This window comes from Pezoporus wallicus, unplaced genomic scaffold, assembly GCF_028554395.1.
Source record: "Pezoporus wallicus isolate ANWC-B61680 ecotype Strahan unplaced genomic scaffold, APGP_CSIRO_Pwel_v1 contig_865, whole genome shotgun sequence".
NCBI lineage: Eukaryota > Metazoa > Chordata > Aves > Psittaciformes > Psittacidae > Pezoporus > Pezoporus wallicus.
The window spans coordinates 845,371-863,017 of NW_026636827.1; the positions used below are offsets into that span (position 1 = coordinate 845,371).

Here is a 17,647-nt window from a genome sequence, read left to right on the forward strand (position 1 = left end):
GTTGTTGTGTTTTTTTTTTTTAATGGAGTTGCAAATGTAAGCATATTTCACTGGTCTGTACGTCATCTCTCTGTGGCTGATTAATTTATGACCTTAAGAGAAATATTTTTGCTATTATGTATAATTTCTTTTGATGTAGGTTTTCTGACTTACCTACTTACATAAACAGAAAGAAAGATACTTTTTCCCATTCTTATTAAAAATGCACTATGACTTCAAAAGCTCAGAATTAAATTATTTTATGGAAACAGTATTTTTTCAGGCTGAAACTTTTGAGTTGACCTAAAATGGCATATTAATCTTGTAATCATCTGCTATGAAACATGGACTGCTTGATTTAACTGTTTAGTTACTGTCTGGAGGCTAGTTAGTCACATTATCTGCTATTCTCATTTGAGCTCTATCACCCTTGTGCTTTCTTTTCATATATATGTGAATATATACATCTGTCAACACTGCTGTTTAAGTCTTGCAGCATTAATGTAATTAAAATAGTTTGATTTTTAATTCCATACTAATTACTGCTTGTGAAGTATTGATTATTAGAAACCCCGCAATTATATACTCGTGGAAACGGGATAGGTTAGGAAAGCTCTATGAAATCTGAATGACTTGCTTTTAACACAGTCAAACTGGTGCTACTACTAGGTCAAAATGGTGCTACTGCTTAGTAATCTATTGTTGTAATAGATTTTTTTTTTTTGTTGGTAGAGCAAATTACCAGATTAGAGTCTGTGTTTAATTTTCACCTTGTATATATCTCTACCACCTGAGGATGATGGGTCTGAAAAGGTACTGACCTTGGAAGAGTAATTTAAAGAAAGTGAAAAACAGCAGTTGGCTCAAAGGGAAGGATAAAGCAGCAGGTGTTAAATTTTATTGTTCTTAGTTTCCAGTCATGTCTTTTCATTGTCACCATATTTTGTGTTTGTAAGAATATGAACAGCATAAAAATGTACAGTTGTAGAAAAATATTATTTGCTTTTCAGGTTTTATATACTGATCTGTACTTTCTTTTCTTTGTAGGTCTTGCAGTTGATCAGTTCAGTCAGCGTTTGTTTTGGGCTGATTTTGAATTATCTGTTATTGGCAGTGTTCTTTTTGATGGTTCTGATTCAGTTGTGTCTGTGAGCACTAAACAAGGTACAGATAACTTTTATATAGCATGATTTCTATTTTATTTTATTTTGATGAAATTTCACTCTTCAGAGAAACTATAAACAAAAAGCAGTGATTAAGTAATATTCATTGCTTTGTTAGATAATACTTCAGATATTATCTAATCAGATATGTATGGTAGGATAATTTTAGCTTTAAAATAATGTACAAATTTACTTCAAGGGAACAAAGATTCAGTGATAAGTGAAAAGTTTGTTATCTAATCTGATATTTTAGGTATTATCAAATAACATTGTGATTAATATTTAAACTTGGCTTCACTTGGACTTATATAGCAAGAGAAGCACTTTGATTAGCTAGAAATTAGAGCTGTCTGCATTGTGCAGGACTTGTATAGTTTATAGAAAGTGGACCTGAATAAGTTCTGGGAAAAATAATGGGTTTGGCTTTCAGGTCAGTAAGTAATCAGAGAATTCTGCTAACAGAATGTGAATGAGGAAAGTTCTTTTCATAAGAAAAGAGATTCTGGTTAAGCAAACTTTGTTTTTTATAGAATTGCATGTTGACTTTTCAAAAATTTGATAATATATATAATAATTTATGAAATTTGCTTTGAAAGAGGAAATACTAAAAAATAATGAATTTGAAAGCAGACTTTTTTATGAGGATTGCTTGTGGGCAGTTGGTACAGAGTTTAATCAGGATGATATTACATTTAATGCTACTGAGTCTGTTAACTAAACATCTGGAATTCACCAGGGGAGTTTTTCACTAGGAAAAAATCTGCCATAATCCAGACTGAGCAGGATGAGATTTAAATCATCTTACTCCAGTTTAATACCGTTTTATTTCACACTTGAATCAATATACAGAGAAGTAGTCATCTCAAGAAGGATCACTTTGGCTGCAGGGATCTGACTAAAACCTTCTGTAACACTGAGCCATTCTGTACAGATGCCTGACAAGAGATTGTAGAAGAGAGTAACTCCTCCTCATGACTTTGCTTGCACTTCCTTTGGTTATAGTATTTCATTGTGGCTTGGCTGTAGTCTGTCACAAAACACGCATTTCATACTCATGTTCAGTGTTTGTGGCTGGTACAAAGATTGACAGAGTATCCTAGGTTTGTGTTTTAATGTGTGTCAGTAGTTATTTTTATTTTAAGAATAAATGGGAGGTTATTCTTCAAGAGAGAAAAAAAAAAACAAAACAACCATGCAGCAGTGCTACCGAATAGAAGGCATTTAAGTTGATGACTTTCAAAATATTTTATAGCATGAAAGGGGTTTTGGGTTTGTTGTTTTTTTTTTTATTATTATTTTTATAGCATGAAGGGCTGCCAAACACAGCAAATTTGGGGTTTATAAAAGGGAAAGTGGAATGTAGAGCCTTTGCTGCTTCCATACCTAGCATTTAATACTGAAATACAGGCTAAATAAGCAAAGTCTTCTGTTGACATTTGTAGTAACTATGGAAAAAATAGAGAAACAGGACAGAAGGAAAATTGGGAGAGATTAGACCTTGCGTAGCAAAGAGACTAAACACTGCAACCCATTTGATTAAACAAGCATAAAATAATGAACTAGAATTCATAAATATTTTGTCATTGAGTATCAAGTACTGATAAGTGGAAAACAATAGGAACAAATAAAGGCTGATAATTTAATCAGAATAAATACAAGTGAAATATAAAACCGTTTTTACAGTAAATGGGGATAACAGTAGAAACAAGGTATCACAGGGAATGATAGATTCTGTTACTTTATAGCTTCAAGTAGAGAAAAGATACGTCTCTGGCAAAGAGGTTTTAGTCAGCAGCTATTGCCTTGCTATGTGGGTAAACTGAATTTCCACAGCCAGTTGTGCATGGCAAATCCAGCTATGTAGTCTAATTGATGCTTGTAGCTCTTAAAAATGAGGAACTGGTAGAGTCTTAACATTTTATTTTGCATTAATTTACAATCATTATGAATTAAAATAAGCATAGCATGAAAGCTAAACTTTGAAATACAGTAAGAAGGAGCTTAAGAAATGTTTTATCAGAATAGTTTCTTTTATGTACAGAAAAATAATCTGTTTCTTCCACGCATATTTCTAGTTCAAGTGTACATTCTCATTAGCTAGTTTTTACTGGAGATTTTCCCTGCTTTTCAATAATCAACTGGTTTCTGAAGCTGAATTGTGTAGAAAGCTAATGCAAAGCTTTAGATTTCACTTGTAGTATGAGAAGTGTTTCTTATAAGCAGACTTTTTTTTAAAGGCAATCTCTGTGGGTACAAAACAAGCTGTCTGAATAATGATGTCTTTTGGGTGGTAACTGCAGTAATGCAATTGAAGTTGTTATTATTAAACCCAATTGTTTACATTTGAATATATATTTGTATTTATTATTCATTTTTATTTAAGGTTTACTGCATCCACATAGAATTGACATTTTTGAAGATTACATATATGGAGCAGGTCCTAAAAATGGTGCATTTAGAGTACACAAATTTGGCAGGAGCCTTGTAGAATATCTAAGTGTGGATGTTGATAAAGCAAAAAGTGCCTTGATTTTTCACCGCTACAAACAAATGGACTGTGAGTAAGCATAATTAATTTAAACTCAATATTGAACAAGTTCACCTTGGGGAGGTGGGAGGAGGAGGAAGTAACTAAGTTGTATAAATATGAAACAGAACCTGATTGTACAAAGTGGAAATAGATTTAGTCATATTTTTTTATGTAATTTTGATTTAGATTTTTTGATGTATTTTCTCTCATTTGAAAGGACATTGGACAAATATTTGCTGAATACAAGTGCCTCTAGCCACAATCAGATGAGCTTTTTTTATTACTTATTACCAATAAATTTTTTGTTACTGGAATGAATTCTGTCCTGGTTGAGTCTTGCACTGCCAGTTAAATGAGTGTGCTTCCTGACTTCAGGCTCTTGATATCCTGGTAACTAGAAGTGTATCAGACTGTCTGAATCTGATTATTTATTTTTTCCTACTTTTAGAACACAGTGTAATTCTAAAAGAAACATAAGTATTTTTAATATTTTGTGTTTTTAAACAGTGCCAAATCCATGCTTGGACCTTACATGTGAATTCATTTGTTTACTCAACCCTTCTGGTGCAACATGTGCTTGTCCAGAAGGAAAATCACTGGTGAATGGAACATGCATTGATCAGAGCCTCTTAGGTAGGTATTGGAAAGTGTGTGAGAACCAAAAAATAAACAAATGGTCACTTTTTCTCACTGCAAAAGACTAGGCTGTCAGCAAGTCAAGAGTTATCTGATACAAGATGATATTTAAAAGGGAATATGAATATATGTGGATCAAAATAAATTTGTAAAACTCTGAAGTGTTTTGGATTCCAAATTACACATTAGCCATTCAGAAGAAAAAAAAATAACCTTAAAGATCATCAAGAAACACCTCTGCTTAGACTGCAGCGATAGTCAAAATACAATAACAGCAACATAGGAAATAATAATGACGACTTTGACGTAACTGGCAAAAAAGGAAAAAAAATACCCTGAAAGACTTTTATCTAACATTGTATCTTTCAATAACATTTATAATGACTAATATCAAGACATGTGAAAGCAGACTTCTTTGTAAAAAAATTACTAAGTTCTTGCTAAATTCGATGGCACACAGAGGGGGTGAGGAGGAATCTTCTTTTCCAAAGAGATTATTAAATAGTCTAAAACTATTCCACTCTGAGGCCAAACCTAAGGTGGTCAGACTGGTGGAAAGGATTCTTAGTGCGCTTGACTTTTAAAAGGTTCTAGAAATCATAGAGTAGGATTTCTTACGTGTATGAGAAGTCAGAATGTAGTAGGATGTTTTTCTAATATTTAATTCCAGGCTTAGAAGTATAAGTAATACATTTTTTTATGAGATCCTCAGTATTAAAAATGCTCAATTTAGCAATTAATTTAATTTACCTGAAATGTCATTATTCTTTGGAGGAAATCTCACCTATTTATACTGCCTAGTCTTTAAATCTTAGTGGTTTATGATGTAGTATTAATGAAATAAAACTATCCTGTCCAGCAGCATTCCTTCTTCTAAAGATATTTAAGAATATTTTAGAGAGTAAAACTAGACTAGGAAAATTGTACTAGAGAACAAACAGTTAATGGTTTTTGCTTATGTAGATGTACATTGTATGGAATGTATTTACAGTACTAACCCAACTTTTATACGTACTACACCATGCTATCAAAAATAGAGGAAATAAAGCCTTATTACTGTGCACTCTTCACTGAATACCTATCAATGCACATATATGTAATAGTTATACAAGTATATAAAGTAGTTTACAGCTGGTTTACAACAGTTTCCACTGTTAGGGTAGAAGTGATGCTACTGAAGTAGATGTAATAGAAAACATTAGTATACGTTTCTAACAAGGTTTCTAACTCTTGAGACAAATCAGTCTCAGTATTTTGTCTTCAAAGAACAACCTGCCTGGGAGCCCCTCCATATGTCAGCTCTTGGTTCATCTGAGATGAATTCTTGTCAAGATTTTCTGCTGATACAATACCACCTAAAAATATTTCAAATGGCCTATAGTTACTACTTTGGTGTTGAAGAAAGGACATAAAAGAATATTGTTTTTCACTGGTGATTGGTGATGATTTGAACCCATCATTTCAGTAATGCTACAGTTTTACTAGTGGGGCAAAGGAATACGTCATTGTATAGTTTTGAGGAAATTATGTTTCTATTAAAGATTTGAAGAAGCTTTTAAATTATTTTCACTATGGGTTATAAATTTTTATGGATAGACAGAAAATGCCTAGAGAAGCATTTTTAATGTATTGCTAAATTTCAGTATTGTCCCACAACTGTTATACTTGTTTAAACGGCTGCTGAAATAGTGTTTCTTAGTTTTCTGATTGCAATTATATTTCAAGTAGGTTGCTAATAGCCTGCAAGCAAAAGACAAGTCAAGTTCTAATCCAAGTTCTTTGCCTTTAGGAGTTTATGCAATATGGGACAATTAAAAAAAAAAAAAATCTTACAAAAATTTCTTAGGAAATGCTAGAAAATATATATTAAATATTCCAAGCCATATTCATTCAGCTTGTTTTAATCTAGCATTATATTGCCTTCATTGTCTCAGAGCATTTTTGGCACAGTTAATGGATGTCAGTAACCAAAACCAGCAACTCCTGCCTTACGTGGCTGTCAAAACCTGTATATTGTAGAAGAGTTACCTTACAATCCAAAGGGAGTTTATATAGGTGGGTTTTTTGTTTGCCTGCAGTAAAATACTGATTCAAAGTCAATTTAAATATTCCTGTTGATTTTGGTTGTTGTCTGGTTTGTGTCTAAAAGAATGAAATCCAGAATTTTTTATTATTTGAGACATGAGGATCTGTGAAACACTTTTTAACTGATATATTAATTTGGCTTTGTAAGTGAGTTTATCATAATCCAGTATTGGTATACTAGATAGGTTACAGTAATTTACATATGTTGTATGTTATGAGTTCAAAAACATACTACCACTAATTTACACATCTGAAAACTCAAAGTTTTTAACTCTGTCTCAGTGGACATCATTCATTTAGCAATAGTAGTGAGCTGTACTGGTTGTTTCATATTTGCACGGTAGCTATTTCAAGTTATGAAAGAAGATTTTTAATGTCACAAATGAGTAGTAATTGTGGATATCAAGAACTAGTGTGACTAAATTGTACTTTCTGAATGATATATAATTCAAGTTACAATAGTCAACAGTAGTATATTGAACAGTAGTATATTGAACTTTTTAGTGTCTTTTAAATAGTTTGGGTCTTAAAATGCAGTAAGGAAGCTAGTAGTAGATTTCCATGACTTGACAGAGTCAAAATGGGACATCCATCTCCACTTCCCATTCATCTTCAGTAGTGCCCCCAGGAAAGTCTATGTTTGAAGATTCTCTTTTGACAATGCATATTTCTCTATCCTTTTGAAAAATACCTTCAAGCAACTAATGATTGTTTGCAACATTATTATGACATTCTTCGTTTTGGTCAGTTTTGGCATGACTATTGTAAAGACACCTTGCATGCTTCTTATAATTTCTTATTACTCTGTTTACCTTAAGGTTGGTGACTGGGAGGTAATCCCAGTCTTGCTCTTTTTCTTTAGACTGTATCCCACAAAATTACTCAGTCTTGTTCATTGGATTGTTGGGGGGGTCGGGGTGAGGTGGCAGTTAAAGAAAGAATACTGAGCTAAGTCTTGAAATTCTGCATAAAATAGTACTACCGGCTTGATTCATTGAGTTGATTTTTCTTCATAAGTCCTAGATGAGGAATTCTAAATATTGAATCCTCAGGGGCTTTCTGTAAGACTCAGTTCAGATTGCTTCTACATCTGTTTCACCAGCATTTCACGCAACTGCTGAGAAACAGCTTTTGGGTTTGATTTGGCTTTTTCAAGCAAGACTTATCACAACATGCATGTTGTATCATTCAGAATGATTTTATAATAAAATTAAAGCAAGTTCCTATGTGTTCTTAGATAAACTTACATCTCATTTCTCCTTAGATGATTATGATTGACAAAGCATAGTTCATTTGTGTTTTATTTATTGACTACAGCAGCCCCTGACTTTCTCAGTTTAGAAGATACCTTTTAGTTTTCAAATGGATAGAGTACCACCTAATTTTCCTAAGAGAGACCACTAGATTTGCATCTGATAGGTTTATTGCATCTAATTGTCTGTAACGCAATGAACTTCAAAACGTACCAAGAGGATGAAAATAGACATGTGCTGGAGGAAGACAGTGTGTGCCACAGCTGAGTGAGCAAAAGTAATGAACACTTTGATGAGTTCCATATTCCAGAGCTGCATGTTTATCACTTTCATTTTAAGAGGGAATATTTGTGCTCTCTTGGCTGAATGAAAAGCCTGAGAAAAATTCCAGATCTGATGTTGCTTACGGAAAGAGAAGAAACATTTAATTTATCATGGTGTTTCCTACAGCACATTTCTATGGGGACTTGCCCACTCACACTTAGATGGCAGACCAGGTGCTTTAGCTGGGTATGTAGAGGTTAATCCTTGTGTACCTTCTTTTTCACCCACAAAGTCTGCCTCAGGGAGCTGTACTAGCAGAAGCTATGGCAGTTCAATCGATGCTATCTTCTTGGGTTTTGTCCTGCTTTCAGTCTTTAGACATGAAATAGAACAGCCTTCACGCAGAAATCTGCTTCTGGGTTGGGAAAAAACTTTTGTTTACAGCAGTATCTTCTGTATTTACAAAAGGGTTACCGTTGGGACTGATATTTCCCAGAACAGAAGAAAATGGGTTACATTGCAGCAGGTGTTGGTTAGTTTTTCTCACTGTGCATCCTTTACTTAGCTCTTCTCTTCCATTTATCTTTGTAAAGCAAACAGTTTAAAAAGAAAATAAATCTGAAGGGAGAACAAAGAAGACGATCTTACAGCTTTCAGGCAAAATTTGGGATTACACATTGTTCTAACAAATATCAGCATATGGAAAACTGGCAGATAGTAAGGCCCTCACCTGGAGGGACCGGAACGTTTATGCAACCTTAATGTAACATTAGACCTCTGCATTTGGAAGAATGACCTACACCCTAGTCTGAGGCATAGGCAAGAACAAATGTGTTTATGCCCCATGAGTTGAGTATTTTCCACTGTTGGAAGGGAAACTGATCTTGTCCCAAAGAATGTAGTTCACAATCCTTGTACTCTGTAATGTCATCTCTCCATTTAACTGCCTAGACCAGAAATCAGTGGATATTTCAAAGTGAAAAAAGTATCAAAATGTAAGATTTTTCTCAAGAAAGAAAGGGTTGTTACAGAAATACCAACAAGAGATGTGTGCTTGTATGATTGGAGGGATAGGAATGGAATATCAAAAAATTGAATGAGTGAAATAAAAAAAACACAGTAGAGTTACACAGAGAGGCATTCTGTGTAAGATTTCCCTTTACCTTCACATAAAGGAAGGAGTCAGAGGTGGAGCAGAAGTCCATTAATGATTGTGTCAAACAGTCATATCAAGAAGAAAAACTGCAAATCAAAGCTATTTGAGTCTTTATTCAAGATATATTAAGATCTAAATAGGCAAATCAAGGCAGCTGAAGACCACATAGCCAGGGTAGGAGAGAATACATGACCTATGCCCTATCTTTCCTTTCATGTTAGTGCTATCAAATAGCTAGGAGTAGACTAGGAGACTAGATCGAATAGACTAGGAGTGGGATAACAAGTGAAGTGATTTACTGCTGTAATTTCAGAAAGGAAGAGTAGCTGAGGGGTCTTTGAGTCCAAGTTCCAGCAAGCTCAAAGCAGTATTGAATTGACTCCAGATTGAAACTTTCTCAATTTATTTATTTTTAAATTTTGTTCCAAGATTGGGTACTTAGTAGAGATGTTCCGAGCTCTTCTTGGAGAGGCCTTTATTCAGTAATTTGCATTAAGAGTATTCACCTTTTTGTATCAATTCTTCTGTGGTTTTCTCCTGTATTATTATTCTTCCTATGGAACCACTCTGCTCGTGTCTCCCATACAAAAGAATCTGATCCTTTTTTAGTACTTAGTTGATGTGAATCAGCAAGATTGTATTTACCTTCAGGCAACAAAGCAGCAGCATTAAAACCCCTATATTGTTAAAAGTTTACCATAGTATTTTAAAACTGGCTTGTCTATTAAATCTTTCAATCCTCCTTCTTAGCTTATTTAGAGTCCAAAATTGTTGTAATAACTTTTCTCTATTTCACATTAGATTTGTGTTGAAACTCTTGAATTTAATATGTTTTACAGAGAACAAAATGAAAGATAATTTTTAATAATCTTATGATGACAGAAAATATTACAAACATTTAATGTTTTTTTCAGGAACCTTCTCAGTTGAACATTATGTTAAGTTATCACATATATTGCATTTTAAAAGTGTGACCTGAGTGTCCCAATCTTTAAAAGTCAATTTGATTAGAAAATTGCTACTGTGGGTTATTTTTTGTCTCAGTATATTTTCCTGAAAATATGAAAGCATATATTTCTTGGTATGGTTAGGGTAACTTTCAAGTTTGTGGTTCATGTTTTATAGTTCTAAATATGCTTTTTGATTACTCTGTTTTTCTCTTGAAGTCATAGCATGTCATCATGTCATAATTTCTTCTTTTTAATTTCATATATTAATTTTGCAGAATTGATCTAGAGAAGAAATACCACGTTTTTGATGTGCTATCAGAAAGGTTCATAAAAATGTGCACTTGTCAATACTTCAGTATGATTTATCCCATCTTTACCAGGTTCTGCTCTATGACTAATGATAAGTAAAACAGATAAGTAAAACAAAAATAAACCTTCTCTCCAATAAGATGTGCTACATAATCTATTTAAACAACTTCTATAATGAGTAACTGAAGAATGGCTCATGGAACATCAAAGGATTTAATGAACCACCCAAATAAATAAAACATGGAGGCATCCTCAAACTCCCAAATATAAAGTAGCTTTGTTACAGCACAAGTATATATGCAGGGTAGATATCAAAAAATTAAACACATACAGTATTTCATTTTTTCATTGTAAAACAACCTAAATAGTCATGTGCCACTCAGTCCCCCCAAGAAATTTTAGATTTCTTGTTTAGTTTCAGCTTAAGAGAGGTGCAGTTCCCTGAGCAATGATGACCACTTCCCAGAGGTTTTTAAATAGGTTTGATCCCAGGTTACATGTCTGCATCTTGGAGCTGGCTGTCAATGGAGGCAAGAAAGAGAAATTATATCTGATGTTCCTAAATTTTGCATTTACAAAACAATGCATTTCTTTAAAGAACAATGATTTGGTGTGCCTGTGTCAGTCAATGTTAGAGCTCAACAAGTATGGGACAAATGGGAGCCTTGGCTCTTTTCAATTAGCCAATTAACTAAAATGGTAATTCAGCAAAACATCTGCAGCTGGTGGATATATTACTGAAGAGTTCTTAGTGTTTGCGGTACCCCTTTTGTGGAAAGCCATGTATGCTCAAATGCTGAATTATTTAGGAAGCAGTCTGGCTTTGCAGGATTTGTTTTGCTGTGTGAAAAATGAAAGGTCTTATTGCCAAAAATATGTTTCGGGCTGCAAAGATGCTTGTTTATTTCCTTAGGATTACAGTTATTTGGATGTTTGAGCATTTTGTATGTGCTAGTGTATAATTAATGTCTTATTGGTGTCATTGAATGATTTTATATCTTGTTCACTGAAATGAGTAGAGATTTACTTTTCAAAGTGTTTCCAAGACAGGCACAATTCTAACTGCAAAATAGTTTCATAGAAAGATTGAATCTGGCCTACTCAGAATTTGTGTCACCTCATACCTCACACCTCACAGCTAAAACAGTGGCACTGCTGTTGTAAACAGTCGGTGAATGCAAAGCATCTCAGTGATTTTGCTGACTGAGCAATATGAGAAAAATAATCAGAAAATATAATTTAGAAGCAAGAAGTTAGTATGGAACTATATTTTTGAGGAGGGTTTAAAGGCTGAATATATTTTTTTTTATATATTTTGGATAGGGTTTAGTTAAGAAGGGTGTTACTTAATAGAGACACTGTAGGAGGGATCAAAAAAAATAAAATAGGAAAAGGGTGAGGTCACCAGAAAATGACTTGGGAGATTCATTTTTTCATTTCTTTAACTAAGAATGACATCTTCAAACCAGAAGGGGGGGGGGGGGGGGTGGTTGGAACTGAATGATCTTTAAGGTTCCTTCCAACCCAAACTATTCCATGATTCAGTGAAGCATAACTACCATGCAGAGGCTCCCACTTTGGTAGGGTGCAAGCTCCCAGCCATGCTGTACAAGGTAGCGCAGCCCCCACTGCCTGTAGCTCTTGAAAGCCTTTCCAGTGCTTATGGTCTCCTAAGTGTATAATTTTTTTGTAGCACAGTAGAAACAGAAGTGATAGTTTACTTTCTCCATTTTGAAGAGTGATTCCCCCAGCTCCATTGATGGAGATCATTTAAGATGCAAGGTTCTGTTTTGCCCATTACATGAAATTGGATTGTTGAAAAAACCTCTATGTATGTGTTCTTGCTGCAGATGATAGCTGTAAATTAACCTGTGAAAATGGAGGAAAGTGTATTATAAATGAGAAGGGGGATCCCCGATGTCACTGCTGGCCAAGTTACTCTGGTGAAAAGTGTGAAATTAATCATTGCTACAATTACTGCCAGAATGGAGGAACCTGTGGAGCCTCTCTCCTAGGTAAATATTTCTGAGCAGCTGTATCTTACTATTATATTTGCCTTAATTAAAATGTTTAAATTTGTTCCTTGTTTGTGATATTTTTTCTCCCTGTAACTTACTTGCTTGTACTTAAACCATGTGCGAAATAGCAGTATAGACCGTATATGTACTTCATAATCTTTAGTACTTTTCATTTGTGTGTCTTGGTGTTTTAGACGAATTAAGCTGCGTTCCAGAAGGGGAGCATATAAGTAAGCATTCAGTATAAAGATGCAAACCTTGCAGTGTAGTAATGGAATTGTAAAACATGAGATCCAGTCAAACTATGTCTGGAACAATCCCACACATCTCGTTTTCTCTTTATCTCAGTTCTCTCTCTAAACTGTTTTGTGCATACACAGGGATATTTCCTTAAATTACAGAGTTGTGTGACCTCAATCTTTTACCTTCGTCTCACTGGAATTTGTGGAATAGGCATTTTACTCGTCTAATTCTCAGGGAGATTTGGTTGATCAGAACTCAGATCTTTTGTTTTCCTGAAAGAATTTAAAAATGCATCTCTTGTCTTCAGGGAGATTATCCTAGCTGTCAAAAAGTGGGTATTTGACAGTTGATCTTTGTTCCTAATACATAAGCTGTTGTAGCATGTATAATGCAATCAGTGTTTCGGCTAGAGAGGGAAAGTGTGATAAGAAGTAGTCTAAAATTTAGTAATTCTGTGAGAAAGGAGGAGATAAATTCTGTTTTCTGATCCAAGGAATGTTTAAATATTGATTCAAATTAGAAGACCTGAATCAGAGTTTGCTGCCTAGTCTCTTCTCAGAAGCCTGTCAGCTGCTGAATATGGTGTGAATCATTTTTGCCCTGTGCGATGAAGTGATCAACACTGATCTCTGACAGAAAAGTACAAACACCTAACTTTTAAAAGAGGAATTTGTAACTGTTTAGCACGGAGAGAGCTCCCTGTAAGGAAGAGTTATGTTTCTTAGCCTCTGTGACAGAGGGAGCTTAGATCTTAAATATTTTCCTCATCACTGCTTACTAATTAACTTTAGCTTATGTAATTTAGTAGTTTTGCTTCACTTGCTGCCTTCTCTGGAACCTCATTTATTGAGATGTGGTGGCAAAAATCTAAGTGAATGCAAATCTAATAACCTGTTGTATGCCAAAAAGGATTTTTCAGTTCTGATTATTTGACGGTTAATAATGTTCATAGTTGACATCAGTAACAATAACTCAATATTAGAAAATGAAAATTACTTGTATTGAAGTTCGTTAATTATACTTGAAAGTGATTCTAGCAGCTGATGGAGCTATTGACACAAATGATGAGCAGAGATTTTTGTCAGTAAGTGAAATCAATGCATGCTTAGTGAGGACATGCAATTGTATGAAAGTAAGTCCTGGATGACTTAAATGACTTGCAGAACTTCCTTGTCATGTGAAGAGAGGATGTTTACTCCCACATCTTTATATGTCTGGCACTTAATTGATTCTGTTGTGGGGTTAAAAGGCTTCATAAAATTAATAACTTAACTCCTAGAATTTAGCTCCATTCTGAATCCTGCAGAGACCCCAGGGGTTTATGTAATCCTTTTCTCCTGGCATTAGCCATAGGGTTCACTCACTTCCAGCAGCTCATTTTTTTCTTTACCAGGCAGCTAGCAGTTGCCTTGCTTACACAGCTGTGCTATCACCTGGATATTTTTATTTTTTATTTTCCTGCTAAATCCAGGCTCTGAAATCTCTCAGCCTTGCTGAAATAAGTAGTGTAGTAGTTTTTTTCACTGTTCCTTCTAAATAGTTAATAATGGCCTAGCTGCTACAGAGGGTCTGGAGATGCAGCCATTAGCCTTACTTCTGCTGGTTTTAGGCAGGATAATGTGCCTGCACCAAAAACACAGCAGGAGAGCCAGTATGGGTATTTCCATAGTCCACGTTTCATTGTTCAGTTGTGATTTTTGGGAATACAAACCTTTGACTGCAACTAAAGGTTACTGTACCACATATGGCCAAAGTGTGCCAAGCCATTATGAACTAAGAGTAACACAGAACTGGTTCTGATGACTCTTACTCATACTTGCAGATAGAAATATGCTTCTGCTGTGCTCTTTCCTAGTTTCATCAAATTTTTAAAACTCATGTTTCAAAATAGCCAGATTTCCTATCTGCTGTTTCCAACTCTTGAAGGTAACCATGCCTTGAAGCTTTTGCCATAACTTTCATGTGCTGGAGCTGTGGAAAATGACTGGATATCTTTCTAAATCAATGTGAATCCATCCAGCATTCCAGATAAAATTTTCAAATTGATCCACATCTCATCTTCCTTGCATGCCTTGCTCTTGGACCCTGTAAATATTCTATTAAGAAGAAATCTGTATTTCTTATTAGACTGTATTTCTTATCTATATCAGGCCATAAATAGTGTGTTACTGAAGTAAACTAGCATGTGAGTGAGATGTCCCCTTATCCTAGTTTAATCTAATCCATGATGTACTAAGACCATTATAAATCTTACAGAAGGAAGCTAAACTGGACTTCCCAAAAGCATTGAAAGTTGTAATTAAGTCAACAAAGCTGAATTTCTCAGCAACAACTATTTCCTCTTTCCAGTCAAATACAGCACTGTGCAAAGCATGTCATTCACTTACTGCATTCAGTGAGTACATGTTTAGCTGCAAGGGCTGTGCAAATCTTTCGCAGTTTGGACTGAGGGTGTGAAATCCAAAGCAGAGCAGCAGTCATTCACGCACATCCTTCGTGTTGTCTCAGGCTTCAAGGCATAGTTGCTCTGCTTTGTCAGGTTCATATGAGAGTCATTAATGTATGCTACTTTATTCATCCACATCGCTACATGTAGGAATAAAAAGTTTCTCTATTACCAGCAATTGCTCAGTTTTTCCTTACTTGTTGTAGAACGGTATCAGCACATACCACTTTCTGTACTACAGTGCTCACAACCAGATCCTCCAAAAGCTTTTGATCTATTATACAATAGGCTCATCAAACTGTTATGTTAAACTGTGCAATCAGGTTGTGCCTGTTTTGCCTATTTTATGTCTTTTTTTCTTTTTTTTCCTTTTTTTTTCTTATTAATTTTTGTTCAAAATGAAGCTTTTCCTTCTGGAAGTTGCAGAAGTTATATGTGTGCAAGTGCCAATCCAAATCCTGTCTGCAAGTTATAAATGACCTGTAATAATTTCAGCTTGCTTGACTCTTTCTTAGAAGCTCTGATTGCCCTCATTAATTCTGATATGTTATTCAACCCAAACAACTTTGATGCTGTCTGTCTAATGAGTGTCATTCTACACATACGCCCTTCAGAAAGCTTTGGGACTGCCAGTAATTTTAAGGAGATGAGCTTCTGAGAGTTCCCACTCCTGGGAGGCTTTCCTAGGAGTCAGAAGCCCTACTCTTGGCTTCTGGCTTAAAAAACGAGGAGGAGATATCCTGACAACAAACTTTTCATCATATTCTGATGTCAATAAAATGATCCAGCATGTGAAATACTCTTCTAGTGAGTGTGTGTGTTCTAGTCAATGTGTAAATGCTGTTCTCTTTCACTACCTAATGCATAATAGCAATGTGATAACTAATTAAGTAAATTGCAGAGTATTACTCATTTTTTAAAACAGGACTGTGCTAAATCTTCACTGGATGTGTTAAGTTGCAGAACCTCATTATCTGCACACAAATGTTAATTTGTTAAACAAATCCCACTGGCAATTCAGGGATTATTCATTGTTGGTTTATTCACTGCTAAACCTTTTGGCAAATTCCTATGTTAACATTATATAGCTAAAGATTGGGGCAACTTTAATTAAAATTTGTAAGTTTCTGACAGTTGTATTGAAATACAATAATTGGACAGAGGAAAATATCATCAGTTAATTAAAAGTACGTATCTGAGACATGTAATTAAAAGTTTGGGGTATAATAATGAACACTTTCCAGTAGGCCAAATTTATGGGAATTTGGAAAAAAAAAATTAGTTACCATGGGGTATAATAATGAACACTTTCCAGTAGGCCAAATTTATGGGAATTTGGAAAAAAAAAATTAGTTACCATAAAAATGCACTTACTTTCTCCTTATGGTCTTAAGTGAAAATGCTGGAGCAATAGTTTACAAAATGTCTTGAAAACAATAACTAGATCTAACTAGTTTACAAAATTAGATGAATACACATTTGTACTATGGTTACAGTATGAAGAACATATCTAACCGTATAGAATTGGTGGTTTGTATCAAAATGAGTAAAAAATTCTTTCTACTAAATGAAAATTGATTAAATTTTCTTCAAAAAATTATTCTAGGTAAAGTAGATATTATTTTATATTATATATAAAAATATCTCTATATTTGGTTTTATATATTAATATATATTATATTTATATTTCATAAGCAAAAGAAGTTGATTTTGGGACATGATGGCACATAATTAAGACACTGGCAGTGAAGAACTTCTCTGCTTTGCTAATGTCATATCATTCCCAGTAGTCTCAAAGGGGGATGCTACATTATTTTCTTACCAGGACAGGGACTGTGGAGAGGGGCAAGAGCTGGTATTTAGCCAGATGTGAAGGACAGCTGGTCTGTCTGGCCAGTGCACAGCTGATCTCAGGGTACCCACAGAAGCACCACAACCAGCCTTGTTAAGAGGGGCCTTTGAGACTATTCTAGTATACTTAGAGATTGTTCTTTTCTCACTGTTTTTCACAACATGGAGACAATGTATATATATTGAGATTGATCTCAATCAGATCACTTCCTAATTATGTACAGTAATACAGGTTCTCTCCACTTAATGGAGCAAGTCCAGAGGAGGCCTTGATGATCAGAGGGTTGGAGCGCTTTACTTATGAGGAAAGTCTGAGAGAGTTGAGCTTGTTCAGTCTGGAGAAGAGAAGGCTCCAGGGAGACCTTAGAGCAGCCTTTCAGTACCTAAAGAGGGACTACAAGAAAGCTGGGGAGGGGCATTTTGCAAGAGCATGTAGGGATAGGACAAGGGGGAATGCCTTTAAACTGACAGAGGGAAGATTTAGATTAGATATTAGGAAGAAGTTCTGTACTTCTGAAGGTGACGGTGGTGAGGCACTGGCACAGGTTGCCCAGAAAAGCTGTGGATGTCCCATCCCTGGAAGTGTTCAAAGCCAGCTTGGACAGGGCCTTGAGCATCCTTGTTTAGTGGAAGGTGTCCCTGCCCATGGCAGGGGGGTTGCAACTAGATGATCTTAAGGTCCCTTCTAACCCAAACTATTCCATGATGATGTTTCTATGATATTGTTGGTTTGGTAAAGTTAATTACAGTTCACAGAAATTAAT

General features: G+C 34.9%; 1 protein-coding gene across 1 annotated transcript in view; it reads left to right on the forward strand.

Annotated features, from left to right (window-relative positions):
- LRP1B (LDL receptor related protein 1B) overlaps positions 1 to 17,647 on the forward strand; it is a 781,126-nt gene that overhangs the window by 732,895 nt on the left and 30,584 nt on the right. Inside the window, exons 79-82 of the mRNA XM_057401813.1 lie at positions 1,027 to 1,143; positions 3,526 to 3,699; positions 4,180 to 4,305; positions 12,176 to 12,340. Coding sequence (XP_057257796.1) covers positions 1,027 to 1,143; positions 3,526 to 3,699; positions 4,180 to 4,305; positions 12,176 to 12,340 — 582 coding nt within the window. The remainder of the gene's footprint in view (positions 1 to 1,026; positions 1,144 to 3,525; positions 3,700 to 4,179; positions 4,306 to 12,175; positions 12,341 to 17,647) is intronic.